The 13,266-nt window shown below is 53.3% G+C and overlaps 1 protein-coding gene across 1 annotated transcript; it reads right to left on the bottom strand.

Annotated features, from left to right (window-relative positions):
- Window positions 1-278: 278 nt before the first annotated feature.
- Window positions 279-10,755, bottom strand: LOC132320337 (electroneutral sodium bicarbonate exchanger 1-like). Its single transcript, XM_059832616.1, has 21 exons — window positions 10,686-10,755; window positions 9,878-9,981; window positions 9,269-9,441; window positions 8,893-9,053; window positions 8,609-8,788; window positions 8,352-8,440; window positions 8,062-8,219; window positions 7,605-7,692; window positions 6,952-7,098; window positions 6,683-6,774; window positions 6,000-6,174; window positions 5,730-5,863; window positions 4,867-5,112; window positions 4,659-4,764; window positions 4,144-4,305; window positions 3,345-3,458; window positions 2,835-2,996; window positions 1,993-2,244; window positions 1,285-1,353; window positions 564-737; window positions 279-464 (listed from the first exon to the last, which is right to left on the bottom strand). Exons 2-21 carry the CDS (start codon window positions 9,950-9,952, stop codon window positions 279-281), a joined length of 2,943 nt encoding a protein of 980 aa, XP_059688599.1. The 5' UTR covers window positions 9,953-9,981; window positions 10,686-10,755.
- Between the last annotated feature and the right edge of the window lie 2,511 nt (window positions 10,756-13,266).

Genomic DNA, 13,266 nt, shown 5'->3' with positions numbered 1-13,266 from the left:
GCTATTAGCGCAGCAGGGTAAAGACCTTTCACTCTGAATTTTTTTGGGGGGGGGGTTAAAAACACTGTTACGAGCCAATCTTTCCATCATCATCATCATCATCTGTTATTATAAATGACTCATTTAAAAAATTATACCTCTATTCAAGTGTTAAGCTCACTGCTCATTCAGGGAAAAAAAAGGTTAAGATGTGGGATCCAGGCTATTAGGATCTGTTTCTTTTGAGTTCTGATCTTGCCCCAACATGTAAAGACAAGCTGTGCTAGAAACAGGCAATCTCACAGCCCGAGGGAGATGTCCAGCCCCGAGCGCCCAGCAAGCGTTACCTCTTCTTCATTGGCTTCGTTTTTGGCACCGTCCAACTTCTTCTGCTTGCTTTCTGGCATAAGGTCATCCAGGAAGCTGAGCTCTCGCTTTGAGAAGCAGAAATCCATGGCTTTCCGGACAAATACAAGAGCCAAAACCTGCACGAAATAGAGGGAAGATGCGGTGAGGCCAGAGGTGGTGCTACATCTCACTCCAACGCGGCAAACATCCCTGTGCCGAGCGGCACCGCCTCTTACCATCATGGGAAAGACGATGGCGGCACGGGACACCTTGATGGCCCAGAGCAGGACGAGGCAGATCAGCTGGATCACGGTGAAGAAGTGCACCTTTCGCAAGGGGACGTGCCGCAGGTAGATGAAATCCGGCTGGTGTTTCGCCGGCATCCAAAACAGCTTCAAGCGATCGAAGAACTGCAAAGTCAAAGTGGAAAAGTTGCCACCTTGGGACTGCGGAAAGCTTCTGGCCCTCTTGAGACGTGGAGGGAGTTTTCAGGATCTCGCTCGCCATGAGAAATCGTGGATCCCACTATGCTCCTCCTGGGAGCAGCACCCATTTTCCCTTCGCTCCAGCTAGAAACCAGCTTGCCCGTGAGAGCTGCCCACCCACGTGCAATTATGCCACGTTATTCTATGATTAGCTTGTCTTGGCCCACTGAATCCCCCAGCAAGGATTTCCACCAGTGGTAGAAATTGCCTTCCCTGTGCACTCAACTCCCCCATTTTCACCTAACCAAACACTGGCCTGCCCTAACCTGTGTTTAAACAGGGAGCGCTCAACTTGCCCGGTCCTCCCAGCCCTATAGACCTCCTGTGCCTCCTCCAATCTTTTTCGTACACAAAATATTTTCATTGCTTGCTTTCCGAGAGGTTTTTTTCCCATGCTGCTGCTTTTTTCCTGCTTCTACGGAGATGAAATACCAGGCAGCGGACATGCTGCACGCTGTAAAAAAGTCCGTACCTGAATTTCTCCGAGCGACGACACGCCCATGTAGAGAAAGACGCCGTAAAGCACAGGCATTGGTATAAACTGAAAGAAAGAATGCAATCATTTATTTTTTTAAATTGCATTTTCAGTAGTACCACTCTCTTCTACAGGCACTGCCTCAAATTGCCTACAGCTTTCCAGTTTCCACAGGGTTAGAGACGTGTCGGATTTTAACCAGCAGAGCTTTTGTGCCTGCGAGTGAGCTAACGCTCTGCTTTAGGCTGACCGTTGGAGTTATCTTTCATCAGCAGAATCCTATCTTCCAGAAAGGTTGGAGGAAAACAGGCGACCATGCTACCATATGCCACGTTCTGTGACGGTAGAAAAACCTTTCTCCTTATTCTTGTAGCAACAAGCAAAAGCGACGTGCCTCCTCTTAGCCTAGCGAGGAGATTATCTTGTGGGAGGAACACGCAAGGAAGCCCATGGAGATGATTTCAGTGTGTTTAGCTACTGGAACGGCTGTGCTGAGGCATTTGGGGGAGCAAATTGCCATCGATAACGTGCTGAACGGCTGGAAAGCGTAAGCGAGGAGGCTGCTTCCCACTGTGGGTCAAGCCCCAAGGTTTGGGATCACCTCCTCCTCCACTCCACAGCTGCTTGGGCCTGGAGAGAGGGGACTGGTTTTGGGTAACCTCCAAAAAGCTCGTGGCTGTTGGGTGTTTTGCATTTTCCTCTTACCTTTAACACAGAAGTGAAGAAGACAGAGCAGCCCATGAGCACAAAGATCATGGAGCCAGTGACTCTCTGCTCTCGTATCCCCAGAAACTTGGGTTGTTCTCCTGGAGCTGCGCACTCAGACTCGACTTTGAGGCTATTCACGTGGGTGATGGACAGGACGGTGGCAGCCACAAACCAGGGCAGCCCCATCACGGAGCACACCCCGAGCATCACGGCCACCATGAAAAGGTCCAGGTGGTACCCACATCCTTTCTGCGGGAAGCAAAACAAGGAGATGAGCGTCCCACAGCACAAGAGCAAGGACAACGTCGCAAGTCAGGCTCAAACCCCGCTAGAGCGCAAGTCAACTTCTTGAGAATTTAAAACACGCCTTGGAAACAAATAAGGAGGTATCTGCTCTTTGTGCAAGCCCCTTGCATGAAAAGGTGGCAGGAGTTCAGACAAAGTGGATTTGGTTGTGCGATAGCTACTTCTCAAAAGAAAAAAAGAGACCGGGTTTTTTCCTTTATAAAGAAATTTCCACCACTTGCAAGTAGGATGTGACTCTGAGTTATCCCTGGCAGCGCGTCAACACAATTCGATCCCCCATCCACTGCTGACGTTTTAAAACAAAACCACGCTTCTCTATTGCTCCAAGATTAATTTGCTCCTCTGAAAGGCTGCTCATCTGAACTCCCTGTCGTTTGCTCCCTGTGTCATCATTAATGCAGGAGAGCATCCTGCCACGCAGCCTGACGTTTTCCCAAACCAATGCCTTCCCAAAGCATTTGGAATAGGAGCTTCTCCCCGTGCCTGCAGCCCGGAGTGGGTTGGGGATGGGCTCATCTCTTGCAGCCCCTTACCTTCAGCCTGTGCTCCTTCCTGTTCACAATAACAGCAGTGATCTGCTGGTCCATGAAGATCAAGATGGTGCAGAGCAGAGCTGGGATGAGCGCAGCCAACACCGTCCACCAAGGGTTGGGTCCTACGGGGCTGATGAACCACCCGCGGTCGTCTCTGGTAGGCTGCAACAAAGCACACACATCAGCATCATCTCCCAGCCCAGCCACCTCACTGGCTTTGCTTTTCCCCTCCATTCCCATGTCAGAGCACCTCCCAGCCCTGGCTTCACGTCACCCTGGGGTTCAGCACTGCCGCTGCCCTCTTTGCAAGCACCTACAGATACTTCTCCTGGAGGTATCTAGTTTTGGGGCTGTCTTCTCCTTTCCCGAAGGAAACAATGCGCTTGGAGGCAGAAGAGGAGATGGTCGCACCACCAGCATCTCCTCCGGACTCAGCCCTGTCCTGCCCCGGCATCACCTTGTGGCATCCCCAAGGGCTGAAACCAGCTCCCTGCCAAAACACCCCGTTACCTTGAACATATGGGGGACGTGGAGCTTCGGTGATGGGATCCCAATCATGAAGTCCATGAGCACCATGACGACGATGGTGAGGAAAACAGCAAAGTCGCTTACTGTGGACCGTACCTGGGGCAAGAAACCAGAGCTGAAGGGGGCGTCGCAAAGGGGGCCACAACATGACATGGAAAAGTGAGGGACGTCAACGCCATTAAGACCGGTTAACAAAACCCCTCCATGCTGAGGACATGCAGCCAAATCCCTTGGTTAGATACCGTTGCTGTGTTTGTGCCTGTGAGATCTGGTGCCAGGCAATACAAAATGTTTAATTAGGTGGAAAAGGGTTGTCTTAATTGAAACCTTAAAAAAAAAAATAAAATTACAAAAGAAGGAAGCAGATGTCTGCCACGACAGCCACGCTCACAGCTAAAACGGGAATAAGGCACTGAGGCATCATTTGCTCCTCAAAAGGAAGAAATAGTGTCGTTTGCTATGGCAGCTCCTCAGCTGAATCAGCCTTCCCCTTGAGCACATAATGCACAGAAGGTGAAAAAAAGTAACTGTGGAAGACCTGATTTCCCACTGCCTGAGCAAGAGATGGCTCCAGGACAGGTCGCCAGGCAGGTGGGAAATGCTACGATCCTTTTGCGCTCATGGAAATGAGTGAGGGACGTCCACGCTGATGGAGAGCTTGGCCTTCAAGGTCAACGTTTCCCAGCTCGACCGAGTGGTGGCAAATACTGCTTAGGGCTCCAGGAAAGCCATTTTGGGAAATGAGCGTGGAGACTGCTGCTGGCCACTGTCTTCTACCTACTCTGGTTGGGAAGTATCGGCTGGTCTTAAACTTCTTCAGTAAGCTCGACAGCACAAAGGTGGAGAAGAAGAGGATGCAGCACCAGAAGAGGACGTCAGGCGTGTAGGGGCCATTGGGTCCACAGGCAGGTCCTTGAAACTCTCCATGCAAATACCGACATTCCTGGAGAAACAGAGCATCAGGACACAAAGGCAGTGCACGTGCGGCAAGGAAACCTCGCATAACGAGGGGGTTATTTCTGCTGCCGGTCAGAAATATTGTCCTGCCACCGCGTTGAGGAGGCGGACAGTTATTACCCACGATGTTGGGCACAAGGTGGACTGGACAAGGTGGACTCTCCTTCCCAGGACCAAGCGGGTTAAAACCACCCATTAGATGTAAGCAATGACTTTTCAGAGCAGCACTAGCACAGCTGGAAGCCCATCACCACCTGAAGGGCTCCGACTTGTGCACCACGCGAATGCCCCTGGACCCCGTGGCCGCGGCACGAGGAAGCAGTGGCTCGGGGCACTTACGGTCACCGTGAGGTTTTCCCAGGCGATGCCAGACACGTTGATCTTGTTGCTCTCCCAGAAACGCAGGGTTTCATTGCTGGGATGCGTCGGTGCCTCACACTTACAGCTGGGAGGAGAGAAGCCAAGACACGGGTAAGGGAGAGGCGATGCAGGTGCAGCCCTGAGCTCCTGCCAAGGGGCAGGGGCGTTTTAGGAGGAAAAAACCCACTAGTCGATGGTGAGGAAGTCGAGCTGGCTGTGCATGTGCACAGGGTAGGTCTCCCGCAGGTGACTCAGCTTCTCTAGAGCCTCGTAGATGAAGATGAGGCAGATGAGGGAGGCGAAGGCTTCTTCGGTGAAGCGGGTGATGTAGCACACCAAAGAGCTGGCGTCGGTGGCCACCAGCACGATGCAGAAGAAGGCGGTCCACAGCCCGATGCATGCCCGCAGAGAGAGATAGGAGAGCGTGTACTCCCTGGGAAACCAAAATAAAACCAAGGGTGGAAAGGCCAGCAAGAGGCTCCAAGTTGGGGCTTAATGATAAATTTAAATTGCAATAAGGGTGGTTCATCTCACATCGAAGTCATCACAGCAGAAGGACTGTCATGGAAAATACCCATTTCACATGAAAAACTCCTACTTTTTCAATGAAATCATCCAAACTCACAACATTTCAGCAGTAGACTATTTGGCTACCTGAGCAAACTGTATTTCCACTTCCAGCGACAATCAGGCTAAGAAGTGCCTTGTTTTGTACTCAGAGGGAAGCAAATCTTCCCCCATTCCCAAACCAGAGTGATTTGTCTCCTCTTCCTTGTGCAGCCCATCTTGGGCATCCACATCCTTGTGGTTTCTCCTCCTCCAGCTGCTTCGCTTTAAGCCTAAAACCCCCAAATGACCCCATCCATCCTTCAGAGAGCCAGGGCTCTCGCACCATCGCATACTAAAGCAGCAGCGTGCAGCATCTGTGACACACAAGACAACTTCAATCGAACAACTGCCGCTGAGAGAAATGAAAGACAAACATCTTTTCTCCATCCCCGCTGCCTTCTGAAGGCTCTCACAGCACCCGGCCGCAGCAACCAGCCTTACTTGCAGAATTTGTAGAGGATCTTCTCAAAGACGAGCACGGGTCCGGTGCTGCCGAGGATGGTGAGAGGTTGGCCAGCAAAGAGGGAAAACACCACGCCGGTCATGGAGGCGCCCAGCAGCGACTCCATGGCACTCTGTCCGGGGAAGAGAGGCAGCAGTGAGTACAGAAAGCATTAGGGGGAAAAAAAACCCAGAGCAAACTCACTGCAGCAAGGACTTTTGCATGAGTTTTATCCTCCCCCGTGCCACCCAACAGAGAGAGCTGCTCACTATGTGGCCATCGGTCGCCTCCCCCAGCAGTCCCCCAAAGGTGATGACAGGGGACATGCAGGCACAGTAGAGGAAGAGGAAGGACGCCAGACACTGCAGCCTCAGACCATCCCGAAAGTCGCTCCAGAACCACGGGGCTTTTCGCTTCACATCCAGGATCAAACCTCCAAAGAGCCTGGAAGAAGGACAAAATAGAGACAGTTCTCCTGCAAGACCACATGGACTTTTCTTGGCTGCAGAAGGGCAATCACAAGCATGGAGTAATTTTCAGTGCTGAAAAGAAGCCGTCTCCTTCTCCCTTTTTACACCCACTAGAAACTGAGGCACGCCAAAATGCCCTCCAACAACAAAAATAAAAAGAAGAAAAAAGAAAAAACAAGACCTAACCTGAGAGCCCATCCCCTCTTACTGCAACACTCCCTTGCTCTGAGAAGCAGCAGAGCTCTACCTGGAGGTATTTGCACATCTGCTTCCACCCCAAATCAAGAAAACCTGTGTGCACTGATGCTGTGGCTGAGCCCAGCTGCCCACATCTCCCACCTGCCCAGCCCAGGGACCCAGATGGGCATGTGGAGCCCCTTCACTGAACCAAAAAACCCCAAAAACCTGCTCAAAGGCAAGGTGCATGCTCAGATTTGGGAGGCAAGCAGAAAAAAACCACCCCAAACTATCAAAGCTTGCACCTTCCCGTCCGCTCCAGTTCAGGACCGCTGTGCTTCTCCGGCTCACTGTCAGAAGCACTGTCATCGAGAGCTCCTGGCATCTTCCTTTTTTCCTGTTCAAATGGAAATAAGAAAGACAGCTATTTGTAACCACTGGCTTGTTTTGCTTCTGGTCTGGCCATGTGACTGTGTCAAACAGGGACCTGGTGAATCTGGAGCCCTGAACAGCATCCCTAGCTGCCTGCCGTCCTGCCCGTCCCCCTCGCACCTCCCTCCACCGCAGCACCCACCTGCGAAGGGACGTTTTTCGGGGGCTCGATTCGGATCGATGGATCCCACTCTCCAGGCGGCAAGACCGTGACCTGATCCAGAAACTCATCGATGCCGGCCACGAGGTCAGCCCGGTTCTTGGCTTTATAGGCGACGTCATGGAAAACCTGCCCGTAGGAGACAACCTGCTCAGAGGACAACCCATCTCGCATGCCCTAAGCAGTGCAATAAGCACTTGGCTAAACGCAAGATAATTTCCCCCAAATTTCCTGCTGGCAATGGCAGGAAGTATTCCCCCAAAAGGAAAAATCTGTCCATCGTGTTCCTTGTAATCCTCTCCTCCACGAGGCCCCCCCATCCCCCATGGCACACCGCAGCCTGTTGCTTAGAGAGGACAAGTTTTACTGGCCCTGGCAATGCCACCACTGGGGACAGCGTGCTGGGGACCCCGGGGAGAAGGACGAGGTGCAGGATGCACCCCGGGTGGGATTTCAGCCTCCAGGATGTGGGGGGATGCAAACGTGCGTGTTTGCTTTGGGGTGCGAACGAAGGGTGGGCTATTTGGAGAGCTGCCGGCAGCGGGGACAGCAAACACTCTTCCTCACTACTACAGAGACAGGGAGAGGTGAAGAAAGCCAAAAATGACCCAGAGATATCCCTTCTCACGTCGCACCTCATCCGTCATGATAGTAGCCATGGACCTGCCGATCTCATGGTACTGATGGGCTTTTCCTTCTGGTCCAAGCAAAACAAACAGGAACCTGGGCAAGACAAACAAAAGGAGAGAAACGAACGTGTCATGGCTCAAAGAGCACCCAAGGAAATCCCTGGCAGCTCCCAGCCCAGAGCACGGCTCGAGAGGGGACACGGAGGCTCACCGACTCCGGTGATGAATTGGAAATTCATCAAAACCCATCGCAAATTTCATTTTGGGGCCAACTCTCATTCACGTTGGCCAATGGGTTTAAAAGCTACAGCAGGGAAGGGGGAAATGAAGGCAAGGAGACGTGGCTGGCAGAAACGTGCTGGCTCCCGCTGGCCTTGTTCCCTTGGGATGCCAAACTGATGCATGCCATCTGATGTTTTGTTGGGGGGGTTTGAAATAAAAACTTTGTGCTTCTCGTTCAGACCTTGTTGGGATGGGAACTTCCGTCATGCCTGAGAGGAGGACAGCCGGGGTCAGGCGGACAAATGCCACGATGGGCTGGCGAAGGAAATCCAGCTCTCCTACGAGCACGTTGGACGCTTCAGCCCCGCTGGGAATTTTCTTCATGAAGTGCAGCTCCGCCTGGGCACAACAAGCCATTTTCAGGCAATTACCCCAAAAGCAAAGCCCACAGCACCCTGCAGCTCCCTCTGCAGCCAAGGTTGCAACAGCAAATTCGTCCCTGAAGGCCTAAGAAAGCTATGAGTGTCTCACCTTGCTTAAATCCGTTGTGCTGGTCTCATGGTTCACCCCATTTTTAGCTTCCACAGTGGTGGGAGAAGGATGAGGGGTAAGTGTTTGAGCTGGTAGAAAAAAGAAAGACACTCAGAAAGACGGACAAGGAGCAATTGGGATGCTTCTCCTTTGCTAGGACAAACCTAATGGGGCCAAAGCCCTGCAGAAACCCTCATCTGCTGCCAAAGCCCTGCAGAAACCTTCACCGGGTGCCAAAGCCCTGCAGGAACCCTCACCTGGCTTGTCGAGGAGGTGCAGGTCCGACCCCTTCTTGCTCACATCAGCAAACGAGCGGAGAAGGTTGTTTCTTTTCTTCTCGTTCTGATGGTGGTGCTTCTTCAAAAGAACTTCTCCAATTTTTGCCCGCGTGCGCTCGTCAAACTCCGTGAGCTGTTCTTGCTGGCCCAGGATCAGATCTGAGCATGGCACAGGAAAATGAGGCAGGGTTTGATCTGGGAAGGAAGGGCACAGCGGCGAGCCAAGCTCGGCCGTTCCCGGAGGGACGCGGCACCCACAGTACCTGCGATCTCTTCGATGCTGTTGGCACTAATGTCCAGCAGCACCGTGCCATTGATGATGCAGCTCCTCAGCTCAAAGAGGCTGTGCAAGGACAGCGTGGCCACATAGGGCTTGCTCCAGCGCTCGCCGCCGTCTTCCACATCCTCCTCAAACTTCAGCCACCTGTGGACATCAGGTGTGGTCAGCCCCATTGCAAGGAAACAGCCCCAGCTCTCCAACCCCTTTAACAGAGCTACAGGTAGCAAGGGGAGACGGCTCCTCGCATCAGCACCTGCAGCTGCAAAAGCTTCGCGTCCTGAGGAGTGGAAAACAGAGCCCGCGGGCTCTGCCGGCGCGCAGGAACTCCTCTCCCACTGCAGCCAGCAGCAGGGATTTACCTTGCCGTTTCCTTCCACTCGGCATCTTCGCCCTCTTTCACGCAGATCTCATCCAGCTCGGTGAACAAGGCGTGAGGGACATGCTGCTCGTCCTCCTTGGTCCTGAGGATGAACTGCACCCGCTGGGACGGGGTGCCTGGGGGCAGAACACAGAGACCCGTCCCGTTACCACGCTCGAATATGGCCCATCACGCTCACATGCAAAGCGGGCATCAGATCGGCACCAGTTCAGCCACAAATATTGGGCCGGCCCCTCTCCCCTGGCTCTGTTGGGGCTTGCACAGAGCCACGGAGAAGGAGAAGCATCTATTCCACCCCTGCACAAGGATGGGCAGCTTTCCTTCCCCACATTTCCATTTTTAAAGCAGGCATCCCGCTGAGGAAGATGAGCCTAAATCCATTATACATTTAACTACCTCAAAAAAAAAAGATGAAAGTTTTGAAAAAGAGGGTCTTGTTAAATAATGCCACTTTCCCTCGGAAGAACAGCAAGTCACTCAAACTAGCCACATGGACCTGCTTGCAGAAGACCCCAGCGCCCATGTAGCCCCAAGGAGTTTAGTGAACGGGGTGGCGGGACTTACAGTGGTAGCCCCGCTCCGTCGGGGCACAGTCCTCCTCCTGTTCCCGATGCTTCTGCTTGTGGGGTCGGTGATGCCGGTGGCATTGCCCCACCAGCGGCATCTGCACGCCGGCGTACAGGGTCCGGTGGCCTGCAAAAAAGCAGCATTTGCATCACTCGCGATATTGGGGAGATGGATGACGCAGACACCACGGTTAAATCAGTGCAGCCGTCCCAGGAGGAAACACCAATTTTGTTTTCACTGGATCCCTGAATGTCACAGACCTCTCCTTTTTTCCAAGCCTGTTTTACTCGAACTTTGCAACAACAGAGCAACAACAAGTGATGGCTCCCCCAAAAGTGCCCTGAAAGCATCCAACCTCTTCTCAAATTCCAGCTTGGGCTGGCCAACACTCAGCCTTGCTCATTAAGCAGTGACAGAAGGGAATTCTTTTTAAAATCTTTGTATGGCACAAGGCAACAAGAGAAGATCCAATCAGTCCCATGATAAGGAACTCCAGAAGAAAAGAAGAAAAGCACAGCCTCGCGCCTGCAGCTGTCCAATTATTCTCCAGACCTCTCCAAGCCAGGAGCGGCCTCTGCGAGTAAACAAGCCGTGAATTATCCAGCCCCATGGCTAAAGCTCACACCGTGACCTCCGCGGGGGCTTTTTCCCTCTGTTGAAAAGCCGTAATATTAAAACACGTGAAAATAACTGTGCTGCTTTATTAAGAAGCACGGCACGTTTTGCTGCACATGATGTCACACCGAGTGAGGGACGTTGTAGGGACTTTGTGCAACGGGAAAAGGCGCCGGGCTGGTGGCCCCTCTACCAGCATCTCAGCAGAGACTCACCTTCCAACTCCTCCTTCTCATAGTGAATCTTGGCACCGTTGCTCCTTCTCCCCTGGTCAATCAGTGCCTCCTCGTCATGCCTCTGTTTAGCAATGAGAAGAAGGTAAAAGTTGGGGCTGGGCGTCTAGAGCTCCCTTGCGTCCTGCCGGCAAGTCTCCTTCTCTCTTAGACACCGTTTTGCCTCCGTGCTGCGACCAGGGACGCTACACCTGCCCCTGGCAGCCCTCCCCAGTGCAAAGCATCTCCCCCTGCCCATCCTTCTGCCCTCCAGGGAAATGCCAATGGGATTTCGGGGAGAGTTTTCCCCCTGTTTGGGGGATGCTCAGCCCTTCAGCTGTGCTACCTGTAACTCTTCCAGAAGTGTCATTTTGTAAGCCCCGTTCTGGTTCATCCTCACGTCGGTCACCGGTTTGGGGGGATAATTGAACCTCCAGATCAATCAGGGGGCCAGAGTCCCCCGGGACACCTGGACAGCTCTCACCGAGAGGAGCTCAGTGGCACCCAGTGTGCACCAACTCCAGAGACACAACAAGTGACCGTTTATGGCATCACAATCGGTGATGCGTATCCAGGCAGTTATTTAAAGCCACGCACCCCAGGACTCTTCCCGCTTGGAAAACTTAGTGGATGGGGAGAAACCAGCTCTGTTTTGGGCAAAAACTAGCCGGAATAGAGAAAAGGGGTGTAAATGCCGCATCCTGCTGGGCCAAAAGGCATAAGCAGCGTTTGGGTGTATTTAAAAGCACAAGCTGCCAAAATACGAGAGAGGTGCAAAGCCTTGGGGAAAATACGCCTTACGGGGCAAAATACACATTAGGAGGAAACATAGGAGGAAACAGGACAAGTGAGCACCTCCGTCTCTGCGGCAAGATGCTCTCAGCGTCCCATGGCCCTTCTGTTGCAGCATCCTCGAAATCGCGGCAAGCCTTGCGCGGAGATGCCACCGAAGGAAAGGGCCCCGCTCAGAACTCACTCGGTCCCGGTTAGGCCACTCAAATGGACTCGGAGCGCTTATTTTGTTGAGGAAATTGCTGGAGGAGTTAAGGGTTTCGTAGAGCTGTGGGGTTGCGGACCTGTGGCCTTGGGATGGGATGGAGCAGGAAGGGGAGAAGCCTCCGGAAAGCAGTTTATCCCATCCCAGCATGGGCACCAGCACTTGCAAACGCTTTGCCTTCCCTCTCTGTCCTTCTCCGCTGCTGACAGGTGCCTGCAAAACATCACATTGTCAAAACTGGGCTGGGCAAGGGGATGCCGAGCTTTGCATCGCTCACTTTGGAGTTTTGGAGCAGCCAGAGTTGTTCCGCTTAGCACTATTTCCTAAGCACAAAGCTCCGGTTGGCTGCTTCGAAGCTGCTTTTGTTGGGAGGCTGAAAGCAGTAATTGCTTGTAAAACTGAAATCGGAAATCACTGGAGCAAAGGAGGAAGGTCCGACTTTTCAGGGAACGGTTCTCTTTGCAGAAGGTGAGTGCCTTTTCCTCCCTTCTGTACTACCAATCTCTGAAGAAATCAAACCAGAGTAATGAGTGCTTGCTGACAGGCACCCAGCAGTCTGGTTTTCAGCAAATAAAGGGTGACGATTGGGCAGCCTCACTATTACAATGTGCCTCGTTCTTCTGTATTTGTCCAGACGAGCTCCCTTCTGGCTCTCTACCAGCCCACGCAGGGACATTGCCATGTCCCCCCCAGGATTTCTCGGCTGTCTCAGCCCAGAGACGGGCTGCACGGGGACGTGGCGGGGCAGAGTCAGGAGGGGGCCATGCTTCGGGCACGGTGCTGAGCCCCACTCCACGCTGGCGGCTGCGTGGCAGGAAAAGCCTTTGGGGACCTTCTGCCGTGAACCTCAACATCAGCTCTCCATCCTGGAGCTGGAGGAGGTTGAGCGAAACCTCGGGGCAGCACCACGCTCCCTCCCAGGAGCAGCAAGCAGGGACCAGGGCGGAGGCACGAACCCACCGCAGCCGAGCAAGACGTCGGGCAAATGATATGGGACGGGATAGTGCATATACCTGATGTCAGGAACAAGCCTGGCCGGGCTTGGCAGACCCCCTGAAACCCAAAATTATTTCTATGGATTTATTACGGCTTTTCTGGAGGATGCTCCACACAGTGAAGTACTTTGCAGGACACAGCCCCTGCCCTGGCCACCTCCTGCAGGGAGGCTGCCAGATGCCACCATGTGCATTAAACCACCTTTTCTCCCCCCATCCTTCCCTCCTGAGCAGATGGCAGTCGTACGAATCCCAAAGCACCCAAAGCTTCGCCTCCAACACCAAGCGGCACTCGGAAGGCACCTTCACCACTCTTAGGGATTTACCCACGCCGGCCACCCTAACAGGGGCCGACCCTGGGATCCCGCTGAGAAGGCAGAGTCCCAGGGAAGGTTTCCCATCCCTCTTTGAGGAGTTCTCGGGTGACAGCTCGAGCTGGCTGCCTCCGGAGAGGGACCCCTACCCCCACTCATGCCCCCCAATTATACCTGTACCACCCAGCACCCCATCCCCAGGTCCAACCTGGAGGCCGAGCCCTTAATTCTCCCAGAGGGACATCACCTTCCCTTGGCTTCCAGCTCCGGCCTGGGGC

This window comes from Gavia stellata, chromosome 35, assembly GCF_030936135.1.
Source record: "Gavia stellata isolate bGavSte3 chromosome 35, bGavSte3.hap2, whole genome shotgun sequence".
In the NCBI taxonomy this organism is placed as follows: domain Eukaryota; kingdom Metazoa; phylum Chordata; class Aves; order Gaviiformes; family Gaviidae; genus Gavia; species Gavia stellata.
Note: the sequence above shows the minus strand (reverse complement) of the source record. Positions and strands in the feature narration are given on the sequence as shown.

What these genes read in the sequence shown, in the direction of transcription:
- LOC132320337 (XM_059832616.1), bottom strand. Translation starts at nt 9,952, where the DNA reads ATGCCGCTGGTGGGGCAATGCCACCGGCATCACCGACCCCACAAGCAG. An exon ending in GAAGTTCCCATCCCAACAAG is followed by an intron (nt 7,693 to 8,061) that starts GTCTGAACGAGA and finishes TGTCTTGCCCAG; the next exon opens with GTTCCTGTTTGTTTTGCTTG. An exon ending in ACGTCCCCCATATGTTCAAG is followed by an intron (nt 2,997 to 3,344) that starts GTAACGGGGTGT and finishes GCTTTGTTGCAG; the next exon opens with CCTACCAGAGACGACCGCGG.